The sequence below is a fragment of the Thermobia domestica genome, chromosome 1 (genome assembly GCF_964235325.1).
Source record: "Thermobia domestica chromosome 1, izTheDome1.hap1.1, whole genome shotgun sequence".
In the NCBI taxonomy this organism is placed as follows: domain Eukaryota; kingdom Metazoa; phylum Arthropoda; class Insecta; order Zygentoma; family Lepismatidae; genus Thermobia; species Thermobia domestica.
In genome coordinates, this window is record NC_137454.1 from 96,644,067 (window position 1) to 96,660,736 (window position 16,670).

General features: G+C 37.2%; 1 protein-coding gene across 1 annotated transcript in view; it reads right to left on the minus strand.

Moving 5' to 3' along the window:
- Positions 1–5,340: 5,340 nt before the first annotated feature.
- LOC145687466 (uncharacterized) overlaps positions 5,341–16,670 on the minus strand; it is a 40,905-nt gene continuing 29,575 nt past the window's right edge. The window contains exons 3-4 of the mRNA XM_081760919.1: positions 13,610–13,784; positions 5,341–8,468 (exon numbers count right to left, since the gene is read on the minus strand). Coding sequence (XP_081617045.1) covers positions 5,341–8,468; positions 13,610–13,784 — 3,303 coding nt within the window. The remainder of the gene's footprint in view (positions 8,469–13,609; positions 13,785–16,670) is intronic.

Sequence of the window (16,670 nt, forward strand, 5' to 3'; positions counted from 1 at the left end):
ACTGATTATACTTTTTCAAACTAGAAATATTTAAGTTAGAAAAATCTCCTCAGACGACACTTTAATAAAATTTGATCAACATTTTAAACAAAATATAACCAAGGATTCAGTAATTTCACAGTAATAATAAAACGAAACTGACCAAAACACTAAATACTTGTATATATTAATAACACTTGTGTTACATTTCCGAAACTATTACACAAAATTTATATATTTAGTGCTTTGGTCAGTTGCATTTTATTAATACTGTGAAATTACTGAATCCTTGGTTATATTTAGTGCTTTGGTCAGTTTTGTTTTATTAATACTGTCAAGTAGTTCCAAAACTAAAAAGAACAATATACAAGTAACTTCACATATATTTTTGCTTTTCCGTTAAACATGATGCAGTATCTCCAACACATCGCATCCTAGCATATTGTGTTTCAAACTCCAGATTTTGTACTTCTTCACTAAATGTGCTGACTGAAGGAGCAACAGGTTGCGAAGTATACCTTGGTGATAAGGGTAACGAGTCTGATGCAAGAGATTGATGTTTGTGTTCTCTTCCATCATAAGATTTATTGTGTCGATGATCTCGAAGCATAATACAGAAGAAAATCACTTCTAGCAGTATCACTCCAAAAGGTATTAACAACCAAAGAAATCCATGTTTTGAAGCTGCAAAGAATTATTGCTATGGTTTAATAGGTTTCCAGAATCGTTTGATTTGGAATTTTGTTAGTTACGGATTTCATTAATTATAATTAGGGGATTGCCAAATTTCTGGCTATAAAAATACGGACCCTTTAGATTTTACTGATAAGGGAAGATCACGAACTAACTCCGCTGAGATCCGAATGGGGCAATTGTGTTTGCATTTGATACGTTATAACTAGACGAATCCCAAAGTTATAAGTGACACCGGTCGGGATATCGTGAGTTAGAACATATTTTGTAATGTAAAATCTATTAGCTGGAAGAATAGTTTAAACCGGATCATTTGTTCGAAAATGGTTGGATAGCTGGAAAATTCGACGAACACGTATACCATCATTTTCAAGGGCACACTTCTTGGGGTAAAGAAGTTTGCCCTAGGCCCCCCCGTAGAACCTCAGACGGGGTCCAACTCAAAAGTTTCTAACGGAAAGGGGGATTAAATAGCACATCGCTTGAAAGCTTTTGTGAAATGAAAGAAGGTGGAGGAAGTCTCGACTCTCTACTACAACCCTACTCAAAATGGCAGTGGGTTAAAATGTTAACAAAAGCTTAGTTGAAAAGTGCATGTCCACGTCTATAAATCGGAAATGGTGAAACAAATGCGAAAACAGGAAAGCACGTTTGGCATTATTTTCAAAGTACAACGATTTAAAGCAAAAAAGTCTTGTCTCAGGGCCCCCGCAGGGTGCTAGGTGGGATCCAACTCAAAAGCTTCGAGGGCAAGGGGGGATAAGAAGCGCATCGTTTGAAAGCTGTTGTGAAATGAAAGAAAATGAGTTTAAAATGACGGACTAATTTATGTATGATACAAACAGGATAGAAAATGAAATTGAGAATAACAAAGAAATAAGAAGTGATCGAAATGGTGATAAATAAATAAATAATTAAAAAAACATTAGTGGTCTCAGTTCTATGATGCTTCCAATCGTCTGCTGTGGTGGTTGGAGCTGCCGTCTGGTGGCAACAACTTCTGTACTTCGGTCGAGTCACTCGTAGATCTCTTTATTTCAGCGAGTAGAATGAATGACGATGCAACATAATTGTCAGATGCAACATAATTTTATCAGCATTTATATACAAATTCATTTTTTCACGATGACATTTTATGCATTTCTACTATTGACAATAAACGTAAATAACGCATTTTGCTTCTCCAGCTCCAGTGGTTTCAGCTGGATAGCGTGTGATACATAGTGAGGCATTTTGAACTCAAGATGTCACGATTTTGGACCTTTCGTATCTTTTAGTCATCTACACTTACTGATCAACATTCATGTCAAATTGGTTTTCCTAGCTTCAGCAGTTTGGAGTACCTATACTTTCGACATAAGTTTTAAGCGGCCATCTTGGATCCAATGTGGCCATAGACTTTCAATTAGAGTTGGACCCCACCTGAGAACCTGCGGAGGATCTGGGACAAAACGTTTTTGCTTTAAATCGTTGTACTTTGAAAATAATGTCAAACGTGCTTTCCTGTTTCCACACTTGTCTTACCATTTCCGATATATAGTGGTGACCGTAGACTTTTCAATTAAGTTTTTGTTTACATTTTGATCCGCCGCCATTTTGCATAGTGTTGTCTTAGAGAGTGGAGATTTGCTCCATCTCTTTTTCATTTCTCAACAGCTTTCAAATGATGTGCTACTTAACCTCTCTTGCCATTTGAAACTTTTAAGTTGGACCCCGTTTGGGACCTTGCAGGGGACACTGGGGCAAACTTTTTTACTCCAAAAAGTGTGACTTTGAAAATGATGGTATACGTGTTCGCCGAATTTTCCATCTACCCAACCGTTTCCGAACAAATGACCCGGTTCAAACTATTCTGCCAGCTAATAGATTTTACATTACAAAATATATTCTAAATCACGATATCCCGACTTTGGGATTCGTCTAATTATAACATATCAAATGCAAACACAATTGTCCCGTTCGGATCTCAGCGGAGCCAGCTCATGACCTTCCCTTGTGAGAATTGGGGAAATCATTTAGTTAAAGGAAAACTATCTACTACAGTGTGTCTATATATGTATAATAAGATTCAGACTGAAATTAAAACCAAAATATCATAAAATCAGAACCTTAGAAAGGCTATACTGATCTGTTTATGTTATGTAAACACACATGACATTGAAATCATTTTTCTTTTTCTTTCTCTTTATTAAGTTAAATGGCATTTGATTCATTATTTGTTGTATTTCAAATTTGTTAAGCAATGGAACATTCATGAGAAATAAAGAGCCTTAAGTCTATATATATAAAATTATATATATACAGATGGTGATCAGAAAAATGGAAACACCTGAGCGAAATTGCAACTTACCAGATTAATATGGTGTCAGGCCACCTTTCGCCTTCAGAACAGTCTTGATGCGACGTGGGATGGAGGCATAGAGGTCGTGAATGGTAGCAAGTGGAATTTTACACCATTCCTCGTGCAGGGCATCGGCCAGTTCTGTGAGAGAGGATGGAGGTGGAAATCGTCGCCGGAGTCGTGTTTCCAAGATTGACCACGGATGTTCAATTATGTTGAGATCTGGGGATTGGGCGGGCCAGGGGAGGTGTTGAACTTCATTCCGATATTCCTCAAACCACGCTGCAACAACGCCAGCTGTGTGAATGGGTGCATTATCATCCTGGAAGATGGCATCATTGTCCGGGAACAACATCCGGACCATAGGATGCAAGTGGTCTCCTAAAATTGCGACATAATCGCTGGCAGTGATTCGTCCGCTAAGTGTGACCACAGGACCCAATGAAAACCATGATATGGCGGCCCAAAGCATCACCGAGCCGCCGCCATGTTTCACAGTTGGGCGGAGACACTGCAGATCATAAGCTTCTTTGGGCGTTCTCCACACATAAACACGGCCCGTGGTTCGGAATAGGGTGAAGGATGACTCATCCGACCATATCACACGTTTCCAGTCCTCAACGGTCCAAGTTGCATGCTCGCGGCACCATTTGCGGCGTGCGAAAGCGTTATGGTCCCTGATGAGCGGTTTGGCACGTGCAACACGACCTCGTAAGTTCATGTCATGTAATTCGCAGCGGACTGTGATTGTCGAAACAGGGTGGGGGAGGTGCTGATTGAGTTCCTCCGTCCTTGCTTCGCAGTGGCACGACGATTCTACGTGACAATGCGCTTTAATACCCGGCGTGACCTGTCACTCGTGATTTTCTTCCGCCCACTGTTCCGCTTCCCCGATGTGGTTTTCCCGTGTGATGTGTAGGCCGTCATCACCTTCGACACTGTCCCACGCGACACACCTAACACAGTAGCCACTGCCATCACACTCACTCCACATAACCGCGCACCAAAAATTTGCCCTCTTTGAAAATCTGAGAGGTCTCCCATTTTACACTACCTACGTCTGCTGCAGCCACTGGACACTGCCGTTCCACTGCGCCTGACGTAGTATGGAGACCGACCTAACACACCACCACCAGCGGTCCGGTGCTGCGGGTGCCACGACACCACTGCCAACCCATACTTCTGACGTGTTTCCAACTACAGGTGTTTCCATTTTTCTGATCACCATCTGTATATATATATATATATATATGTGTGTGTGTGATTGGGTTTTCAAGGCGAGGCTTCTTGCCCGGTGATCGAAATAACGTATTTCCAGTTTTACAAAGAGAATCTTTCTCCCCGTTCACAGTTCTCTGCATCGTTCGTAAACTCACTTCATGGGCCTGCGATCCTCTCACGGAGGCCAGTCTGTTTCGTGAATTTTTAGCTATCTTTAAAATGGAAGTGTACAAAACTCACGTTGTTTTCCCTGATGCAGTGGTAAGGAAATAGTAACCCTGTAATCGGTGCAGTGGTAAGGAAATAGTAACTAATGAATCTATTTTCTGAGAACGAAACAAAAATACGAACATTCTGTCACTTTTGATACGAACACCCGGACGGAAATCTTAGAATACAAACTGTCCGTACAAAATACGGGCGTTTATCAACCCTAGTTATGAAATAAATGCTTCATTACAATTTAACCCTCACAAAGTATATCGACGGAATTTTATATTTGTAACAACATGGATTCCTTCAAATTAGAAGTAAGGTTTTAGTATTATCCTTTAGTTTAGAAGCCATTTACTCACATGTTAACCGTGCAATTTGTTCTGAAAGCAAAAAAAAAAGGAACGGTATCCTGTAACGGAAGTTTCAATGAAGCTAGAGTTGTAATTTCGTCGTAATAAAAAAAATAACTGTGTTAGTAAAACAGTATATTATAAAGAGGGGGTATCTTAATTTTCAGCTTCTCAGAACACATCTAATTTTCATAGTCATATAAGATTGTATATCATCACTTTGATGTTTCTACCTATACAAGAAATTCTGTACTACAAAATGTTGTAACCATAAAGAAAATATTATAATGCATCAGGATCTTTTTAATAGTCTGATACTATACTATACATACGCACGTATAATTTTATAAGTACAGATTGTCACAAATAAATGTTGCATTCCTATTTAGAAAAAAATCTATTTTTAAAAAATACATGTCTAGAAACAGAGTAAATTTACATTGTAGTAATATAACTATATTTATAAATAAATTAAATGCAAGAAAGAATGTTTTACAATGATATATATGTAGTCAAATTTTTTTATCAGTATATTTGTTCTTAATCCATTGATGGCTTTTGAGACTTGTTATAATCATCTCTATCATCATATTTGCGTCTTATATGAGAAGAAGATTCTCTGCAACGAGCTCCTTTCATTCTAAATTCTTTGCTCTGGGGTTGACTAGATTCATCTCTTTCCCGGCTCGCTTCTGTTTGTTGGTTTGGTGAACGCTCTGGACTTATAGAAGAGTCTCTGCGAGTTTTACTGCCATCATTTTTGTGACTTTTTATTATAATTTTCCACTTTAACTTGCTTGGTAAGTTTTCCTTCGGTTTTTCCACAGAACTATCGCTTGTGTTTGATGTTTTGCTCGCTTGCCTTAACTGCGTCTTTTCTTTTCTCTTTGCAGAGTGCACGCACGAATCGTCTGGTTTCTTGCTGTCCAAAGTATGAGGAAATACAGTTTGAGTAACAGCTATACCTGCTGAATAAGCGTCTATTTCTCTCTGATGTGAAATAGGAATAGAGTGTGTACATATTTGTCCCGATGCGTTTGTGTTCTGAGAGTCCTTTTGTTGTCCCTTTGAGGAAGTTCTTTTTACAGATTTCCGTTTTGTTTCTGATGTTTTATCTAAGTCAGAAGGATGAATCGTTTTTGGTGGAGTTGCTTCATCCTCACTAGATGTGCTTTTTGCAGTAAATGTATTTTCACGTACCAGTTTTCTCGATGGTGGTTTCTCTAAGTTCTGTTCCGCTTTCAGTGGCTGTACTTGAGAACTTCTGTGAGAAAACTTCGTTGGACTTACAGTCTTCTTTATTGCACCAGTCTTTATCTTTGTAGGAGATAAGCTCGGTTCTTTCTTTGTTTTGGTTTCTTTTGAAGTGAATTTGCCCTGCGACAACAATGAAGAAGAAACAGCACTAGCTTTTATTGCAGCTGCAAGCACTCGATTGTCAATAGGTCTACAGGCTTCATCTGATGTATTCGCAGTTGACTCTACTGATGAAATACCAGATGACGTATCCATTGATATTCTGCATATCTCACTCTCTCTTTCAGACACAATTCCAATATCATGTTGTGAACGTTGAGAAGTTCCTTCTCGATCTTGTGAAGCATACTTAGAGTGGCTTGGGTCTGCTGACAGGTTTGGTGATAACTCTGATCCTTGTTTATAACCATGTGTTAAAACATTTTCGTAAGTGTTGGTTACACATCGAGCATGTAAGGATGCTGTTGGTGAATATAATTGCGAGTCTTGTTCTACCGATTCTAAGTACGCAAAAGATTCAACTGGAACTTCATGTAATACTTCTTGTGTTGGCTGTAACAATTGATATTCAGTTGAGATTGCAGTATCCATGCGGATATTTTCCTCCGTAACAGGTATTTGGGAAAATTCCATTATAGGCTTATAAACTGGTGATGTAATCCCTGATTCTACTACAAGATCAGTTGGTGTAACTGTCTTTACATGCATTATGGGATACTTTTCAATTTCCTCTATAGCATCACACAATCGCAACCCACTCAAAGCTATGGATGATTTGGAAGCTAATGATACATGTGATTCGATTTGAACTTTGGGTATTTCTGAAACGTCTTCTTCGAAACTCACAGACTTATTAGTAATTCGTCCTTGGACATGTGGTGAGGATGGTTGGGATTCTGAAGAGCAGTAGCTTCGTATCTGCTTTGATGGTCTCTGCTTAATAGATTCTGATCTAACACCAAGATTGTTATTTTCCCATGTATTTGGTTTTCCTTGAATAGATGTAATACTTGGTGATTCACTAACAGTATAGCTGGAAATGCATGTGCCATCTGATTCCATAGAATCGGTTGACGGACCTGCTTGTATACCACATATTTGACTACCGTCGATTTTTCTATCACTGTTTTTAGCAGAAAAAAAAGATTTGACTGATTGTTTGCCGGACGATGATTGATTGAAATCGTGTATAATCCTACATAATTTCTCTGTTACTGCTTTGAAGATTTTTTGCGAATTTCCGTCCTCTGAAGGACTCTCTGCCTCTAACGCATGCTTAGAGTCACCTTTTGATATAGAGGTGCTAAGAAGTTGAGTGTGTTCTTTATCTGTTGATCTGTAACTTGCTTCATCCCCTATGAATTTTCTTCTCCACTCAGAGTCAGAAGGTGTTAGCTGCATTTCTGGCTGTTCCTTTTCTTCTACAGGTGTTGCTGTACCTGGAGATGAGTAAATTGCGCAAGTTTTCCCAAGGCATTCAAGGCTTGTTTCACCAGCTACACCCATCATTCGTTTTTGTATTTCTTCCTTCGCTGACTTCTCACAGATGGTCAGTGTTACAGTTTTCTGTTTCTTAAAAGCCAAGTCGGAATTCTCATCCCATGACTGTCCCAGTGTACTGGCTTCAACGTCTTGGCAAACCGGTAACGAAGTATAGTCCCTTAATGTTAACACCACATCTTTTTTCTTCTGCAAACCTGCATGCGATGGTGTCTGCTTTTGAGAACTCTCGATCTCTTGTGTGATGGGCGCCCCACATGCTTCCAGTGCTGCTTCACTTTCCTTTACCTCGTCATTTAATTTTAATCCTTCCTTTGGTGTATCAGTTGTTTGTGGCATCTCCTTCACCGGCGTCATACATGCTTGTGCGTGGTAAGTTTGGTACATTTTTGGTAGGATAATGTTATCAACTTTGGGATGAATTATATCCTTCAGAATTAATTCTCTCATAGACCTCTGATTTGCAACGTAAGGTAAATTCCTATGCATGCGCGTTTGATAATTATGAAACAAATACGGATCTTTCATAAATCGTAAGCGTCTTTTTAATTCCAATTCAGGAGGTAATGCCACAAGGGAAGCAGGAACCTTCACAATAAGCCCTTTTTCTATTATATATTCATATTCGTCAGGAATATTAATAGATGCAGTATCATCATTGTCAGTTTCTGAGAGCAAATTGTTTAGCGACTGTTGAATTTCATTTACTTCACCCGAACCCATTTCTTTAGAGATTGACTTCACCTCCGTAACATTGTAACTATCAAAGCCGCGAGTACTGTTGTTAGATTCGCGCTCACTTCTCGTTCTTGAAACTCTTACTAAAAGATATATCACAAATACGAGTATAATGGCAGCAAAAACAGCTACTAATGGCATGATTGGGACGAACTGTATTTTCTTTCGTTGTGCTAAAAACAAAAATAAAAGAATTAAACTCAGGTTCAATGAAAATAGCATAATATACAAGGACTTTCTACATAATTGATTTTGATGTGAATAAATTTTGAGAAAAACAGTCCTGTATCATAATAAATGAATCAGGCTTTTGCAAACAATTTAGATTATCCATTATTAAAAAAAAAAAAAAAAAAAAAAAAAAAGCAAGAAGAACGTAAACTCCCATAGTATTAAATGAGATAAATTCACGATTATCTATTTAATTATTTTCATTTACTAATTTTAACCAAAATTTTCTGCGTCTTGTTATGAAGGTTATAATGAAGGCTTCAAGAAAAACAAATAAATCACAAACTTATTAATGAAGTGTTGAAGTTCAAATAGCTTTCCTGTGAAAGCTTAGCTTGTGGCATTGAGTCATCACATGATGGGTGTGATCTACTTCACGAGCAGGGCTTTTTACTGTAAAGGTGAGTATTCTATCCGTGAACCATAACAGTCCATGTTACATTTAATGAACTTATTTCGTTTCACTTTCTAAAATATCGAAAAGGCTTGAAACCCAGAAACTAATATGATATTATTGGATTACTATTCCCCAAACGAGCCTTCCACTGTTTTATTTATTTATTTATTAATTTATTTATTTATTGAATATATGAAATGCGGGTTACTGCTCACAGAAATATTTTATATTCGAAGTTGAAATTGTAGTTTTTATTTTGTATGTGTTCACTCAAGGCGATGACAATAGCCTACCTGCAGTATACAGAGTATATGAATGAATAGCTAGCACGATGAAAGCGGAAAATCCACTCGTCCTAGATTTGTGAAAATGCATATACGTAATACTTTTTACATGTGAATTCGAAGCTGCTATTTAGAACTGAAACTTTGTTATACTTATTTAAGTACGTTAAATTTGAAATCAACATACCGGAATATTAAAATATCGGCTTGTTTAATACACCAGTAATCTTACAACTAAAGTAAAAAATCTAAAGTTCTTTTGTTGTTTTATTAATTATTATTCACTAGGGAGTAAGGCACACTCGTTGTCCCAAGCCCTCAGAAGATCCTCATCACTGGAAAACCGCTTCCCTTTCAGCTTCATTTTCACATACGGGAACGGTGCAAAATCGCAGAGGCAAGTCTGAACTGTAAGCACTGGCGTCTCTGGCATGTAAAATTGGGGAGGGGGGCATCAAAGAAAATGATTTAAATGGTACTACCTAGCCCAACCTGTTTATTATCTTCGATTCCATTTGTTACCTTTCTGCTTACCTTCACGGACCCCCTGAGGTATATCAAGAACTCTGTTATAATCGTTTCACAGCCTGAATATTATATTCCCAATAAATGTAATTATTATTATTTATACGTTATTTTGTTGTCAGTAAATAATAGACAACAGAATAAAAGCTAGAATAAAATATTGAGTATTTTGTACTTCAAAGACGCCCGTGACTGTAAGGAAAGTACTCAAAAAGTTTCAGTTCTGTAGTGTTCAAATATTCAGCGCAGGCTTTCGCGCGGTGAGCTGAAGCATTGTCATGTTGAAGAAACCAAGTGTCCATTCTTGAATTTGGTCGTAAGTTCTTCATAGAATCGATGACTTTAGGCAGGCACTGTTCTATGTACCACTTAGCTCTGACTGTATTTTGTGCTCTGGTGCTTGGGGTCCCGGGTTCGATCCCAGCCCCCGCCAAGTGAACTTTGTAGTGGACAAACACCGTGTGCGTGGTTTTTTTTTGGGGTTCTCCCGTTTCCTCCCACTTTCTTCATTCCACCATTTCATTCATTAATCATCATCACCGTCTCCTTTAGCCTAACCGGCATAACCGTGGGACGTAAAACTGAAAGATTTCATTTCATTTCATTTTGTATTTTGTGTGTCCAAAATGACCAGTTCCACAATTTCACTCGATTTGAAAAATACAACTGTCATTTTCTTCTTTACTGATCGGGACTTTCTGACAGCTACAGGTGTATCCTCATCACCAAAGATTCTTGGTCGGCACTTCATAATAGTACAACCAAGTATCGTCATCTGTCACGATGTTGTTCACATATCGAGATTGTTCCTTATCAAACATTTGCAGCATCTCCTGACACCATGTCACACATCGTGTCATCTGCTCTTCAGACTATGCAGCACCCAGAGACAACAAAGTTTCTTCACATGCAAATGATCATGCAGAATGAACGAATTGTTGGTGCATTTAAACCTAAGGAATCCTCAATCTGCTGGTAGGTCACTCGTCTATCTTCGTCAAACATTTTCCTAACAACAGTAATGTTTTCCTCCGTAATTGACGTTTGTGGCCTTTTCCTCTCCTGCTCTCAGCGTCCTCCAAAGCTAAATTTCCCTTTTGGAATTCTCTGTAACACCGTTGTGCAGTGTGTCTACATACATCACCCAATGCAAAAGCCATTTCTTCTAAGCACTGGTCTACGTTTAAACTTCGCGCGAAATTATATCGCAAAACTACTCGTATCTCATTTCGTGGCCAAGATGCCATATCAAACACCTTAAACTATCACAGCCCACCGACTTGCCGCAGCGGTTGCTGTGCAAGTATAAATGTGTTTCAGTATGCACCAAGAAGCAGACTTCTATGACACATGGTTGATATCGTATTACAACCTTTCCTAATACCCTTTGTGCCATCTCTACCCATCCTATTGTACTAAATGGAAATGGTAGAACTTTACTAGTATATCTGGTTTCACTGTTGATATTCATAGAAGAGAATCATACCAAGAGATATGGAGAAACATTGAGTTTTTAAATTGATTTAGCGTCTCAATAATAGATCCCATCCTCCGTTTTGAAGGTTCATCGCCATATAACAAAATCGGTAATAAATAACAGGAAGCGGGTTTTTGGCGTTGATTCAGCATCTCAACATACCGCCTTCACTCGTAGCACTCTCAAGAAGCCAGAAGTGATTGAAATTTACTATTACTTCCGGTTTCATTATTGAATTACAAAGAGCAAGAACTGTAAAATATATCGAGAAGCGTTTCTTTGGAATCGACAAAGAATAGGTACCATCTCGTTCGTTAATCCTTATGTAAAACCGAACCGAAAGTGATAGAATCAATCATTTTTGGTTTTAATTTTGCAGCCGTAGAACAAAAACTATAATAGACAGAAACAAGAAGTTTTTCCGAAATCGATTCAAGTCTTGAAAAAGGATGCTATTTTCACACATATTACTGTACCAAGACCGAAAGTAGTAAAGAATTCTCTTATACTTCCGATTTCAATATTGAGTTCTACTGAGCAAAAACGGTTAAGATATATCGTTTTTTAAATATATGTTCATTTCCGATTTCAATCTTTATCGCCATAAATAAAAACAGCAACAGACAGTAACAGGATTTTTTTTATTATTATTATTATTATCGATTCAGCATCTTAAGGAAAGATTTCATTTTCTTAAGCACAAGAATGAAAAATATGAAACGTTGGCTCCACATTTAGGGATTTTCTTTTATAAATTCAAAATTTTTGTAAGGTGAATGTACCTCCTATATATAGTGGATAAAGGAGAAAGGTTGCAGCATACAACTGAAATAGTTAAACATAAAACATACTAATTTTAAAATATTCTCTCGCCCCAGTTGCATTGTATTATCTATTTCTCTAAGTATATGTGAAATTTCTTTCTATAACAAATATACTCGTGTAACTTAGTATCAATGTAAGTATAGGAATTAAAAAATAATGACATATAATATTCGTACATCAAAGTGAATTCGACTTTGAGTATTAGGTAATGAAAGAAGTAAGTGCTCACAAAGGCGTTTACACTGTTTAAATGTTAATAACAGAGCAGGTATTTGATCAAATTGTTATTATTTGGCGCTCTCATGACTAGTGTATGTAACCATTCATTTGGTTTTGTTTTCCTTCGTTTTTTCATTTTTTATTTATTTTTTTATTTTCAGTTCATAAGCGACAAGTAATTGAAAAGATGGCTGGGAATCTTTCCTTTGAGCAACGAAAGTGGATTTTAAAGTATTTATGGAAATGTGAGAACATGAAAGAAGTGCAGAAACGAGGACCGGCAGAATTTGATGCTACGCCACCCTCACGTGTAACGAAATTATGCGACAAGTTTGAGAGGAAAGGAATTGTGTGTGATCTGAAGAAGGAACACTGTGACAGGAAGAAATCAGTAGCGGACGAAAGAGGGGTGGGAGCAGTGATACAAACTTGATTAAGATCCCCTCAGAAGCACTTACGACAAACTTCGCGTGAATCATATGTAAGCAAATCAAGTGTTCCCAGCATTTTAAAACAAAGAAAGTGGAATCCCTGCATTTCCAGGTTGCTTCACACAATCAATGAGGACGATCCCGATAGGCACCTCCAATTTTCTGAATGGATTTGTGATCATGAACAGATGATTTATTTTATTGTTTGGTATGATGAGGCTCCTTTTAAATTGAATGGAACCATCAATCGCTACAACTGTGTGTAATGTGCAAGAGATAATCCCCATGTTATGGAAGAACGAGCTGTTAATCTTCCTTGTTATCAGTATGGTATGGTATGTCTGTCAGAGGACTTGTCAAGCCTCAGGCATTCTTTCTTAAAGGAACTGTGGCAGGTGTACAGTACCTTACCATAATGCAGCAAAAAAATTCTGCCAGTAGTTCATCAGTTGTATCCAGGTGAAGGTTGCTTTTTGTTCTCAACAAGATGGTGTACCGCCACAGTACTATCGAGAGATGTGGCAATTCCCGAATGAAACATTTGTTGAGATGTGGATAAATTGACGAGGAAGTGTCGAGTATCCATCCAGATCTCCCAATCTAACAGCGTTATACTTCTTTCTGCCGGGAACTCTGAAGAACACTGCCTACGCCACAAAAATGTCATGAGAGAGACAATTGAGACTGCCCGTAACTCCATTCCAATAGAAACCATATCACATGTTTGTCAGTCTGTTCTACAGCATTGCTGACGATGTATTGCTGCCAATGGAGGACATTTTGAACATATTCCACATTAAAACATCATCAGTAATGTTTTGAACATTGTTGTTACTTTAAAAAAATAATATTTTGTTACTTTGGTTCGTGTTATTAAAGTTCAAACAGTGTAAACCTTATTGTGGGCATCCTGTAGTTTTATTACCTGTCATTGTAGTAACACTGAGCGCTAGTTCTCTTGGCCCTGAACTAGTTCTTTGAATACTGAGCATTATTTCCCCTTCATCAGCCTTGATATTTGACATTCTCTTCATTCTGTTCCCAAATATCATCAGATCTTGACACACCGTATACTGCTCATTGTATGCTGTTACGTAAACCTAAAAAAATATCAGAAAAATGATTGGTTTCTAAAACAAACAAAATAAATAAATCTATTTATTTCATCAGCCGTTATCAACCCACGAACGAAGGCTATATGAAGGGATCTTTTCTTTACAAACGTCTACCTTGGGCAGTTCTATCTATCTATTAAAATGCTACAATAGCAATTAAAAGCGCCTGAGCTCCAACCTATAACTTTGGCTTTCAAATCTTTCATTTACGGTTATGTGTGATTTCACATTTAACAGAGATAAACATTTTAAGTATTTGCACTTTAAGTAGTCTAAATTAGTTAACTATATCTTTTTCATAAAGTTTATGATATAAAATTAGTGTTCAAAGCCTTTGTATTTTAATAAGCCTTCTCTAAAATCAATGCATGTGGATTGTGCTTCCATCTTCCGAGTTCTTTTAAACTATATGTTAAGGATGTTTATATGTTTGTGGTCAATCCTTTCGACAATGAGATCTCGGAAACTACAAGCTCTAGAAAGATGACGTTTTCACTCATCAATTGGAAATTTTGCATAGATTGTCCAGTTCTAATTGAATATTTAAGAAAAACATGGCAATTATTTCTTTATTACATTTTTAGGGTACACTGGAAGCGTTTAAATTTTAAAAAAAGAAAAACTAAAGCATCATATCCTATGCGTTATACATTCCAACACCACATTGTTGTATATTGGGGTTGTATATATCTCAGGCGTTTGTTTCATGGCTAAATAATAATGGAAAAGGAAGGATAAACATTTCTCGAGTCTAAGATAAATCTTTATTTTTTGAGTGTTTTGCCCAATGAACATCGTATGTAACTGACATTATAATTCATTGTATATGTAATGTATTTGCTTATTACATACCGCATGCAAGAAGAAAGAAAACACTGGTCATACATCAATTAGAAACTCCAACCGGAAGTAGGCTCAAATCTTGCATACGGTGCGAGATATTGAGAAAAAATAATCGAAAAAATCTCCCCTTTATGATACCTCTTGCCGATTTTTTTTTTTTTATATTATTATTAAGACGTCTTTCACTTGTGTCTGTAAAGGGACATATGTTGTGAGGAATGAGAATTAGATTTATGCTCATATGCGAATAATGCGCTGTGTAGAGAGCGCAGGTTCAGCTAGTTATACGTTAATTTATATTACATCATCTAGTGTGAGAGCGTTCCTTGCCTCTTGTTACCCAGTCAAGTATTGCGTTTTTCCACCGATCATCATGTCTTCTAGCAAGTCCGCTCTACTGTCGCTTAAGTGCATTTATAGTTACAGCAATATGCACCACTGCTGTCATCTTTCTGATCTATGTCATTCTTGTCTTACTTTGCGAGTAATTCCTAGGATACACCTCCCTTTGTCCCCGAAGACGGCAAATTCCTGTTTCTGTTATAATCTATGTCTCAAGTCCATATATCGAAACAAACATAATGCATTCCTTGTACATGTTGCTCTTTCGACACATTGACGTTTTACTTTTTAGTATTAAATGTTCTTCGTGATTGCACTCTAATCTAGCTTATTAATATTCCACTCACAGACATTTTCATTCCCATATAGATGCAGGTATTCACTTATTTACCTTCTTCATTTCACACTTGTCTTTCTTGAGAAATTGTTGAACATCATTTTCGTCTTATCTATATTGGAGTGACTCGGGCATCTAACTTTAGAGCAAACTGGAAAACAAGGTTCAACATTCCCATGCAATTCAATGCAATGACACATACCAAAGAAGCTTCCCCTGGCATCTGAAAGATACATTTTCCAAAATTAAACTCCTACATATTGTTTTGTGGTTGGATCCCAACGTATTCCACCTATTATTTCAATTTCATCGGAAGTGGCGCTTACCATTGCGTTCCCCTGAGCCGCTCATTTATTTCCAACTAGACTTCCTTGCTCTCCAAATTAAGATATTTTATCACGTTTTCAGCAAAACGGAAATAGATTTAAGTTCCTCCGTTTATATTTATCTCTTTGTTTTCCAAGTTGATAGGTCAAAACATATTCAATACGTTTCTAGAAAGTTTGGGATAAATAATATCTCTATATCTTACCCTTTTCTCAGTTCCTACTGTTCTCTTAAGGCAACGAGTTGGATATTTGCACTGACTTGATTATACATGTCGATCTTATTTGTGTCCCTTGTCATGTACCGGTTAATCATGGCACTTTTCTACTTGACAAAAACTCTTATCTCTTCGTAAACATTTAATAAAGCTGTGATCTTAGTGTCTGTTCACTACTTGCTCCTAATAGAACTCTATCTTTGTGATGTTTTCCCTCGGTTCATATCTCTTGTGCAATCTTTTCTTACAGTGTGAAGTGTGTCTGTTTCTTCTTCATTATCTTTGCGTTACCAACTCTGCTCTTTACTGGAAAGTTTCTTGGTGTAGGAATGAAAGCGCATCTACGTGCAACCTTGCAATTCTAGCAATTCTTAGAAACTGATGTACACACCCCAAAATTGATACCAACTGTGGCGGGGATCTTTTCCTCAAGGTATGATTTTTTGTTTGGTTCTTTAGTTTACGTCTTAATTATTATCCGGTTTCCGGTAGATTTGTATATTTTGGCGTTCGTCGTAGATATATGATTAGCAAACACGTCTTCTGCATGAGATCCCAGGATTCAATTCCCTGTAGAAACATGTGCGATTCAAATTCTACGTTTAATAGTAGGTCTATGTGTTGATTCTGAAACTAAATAGTCGAATGAATTACTAATTTGTTTCACAAACTATCGAAATCGAATACATACTTGAATTTCAACGCATCATGAAAGTATTATCATGTCCTTAAATATACGAGAAATTAAGTTACATGTTGTTAACTTTTCATCATTACTTAAGAGTGCACAGGTTTTATATCAATT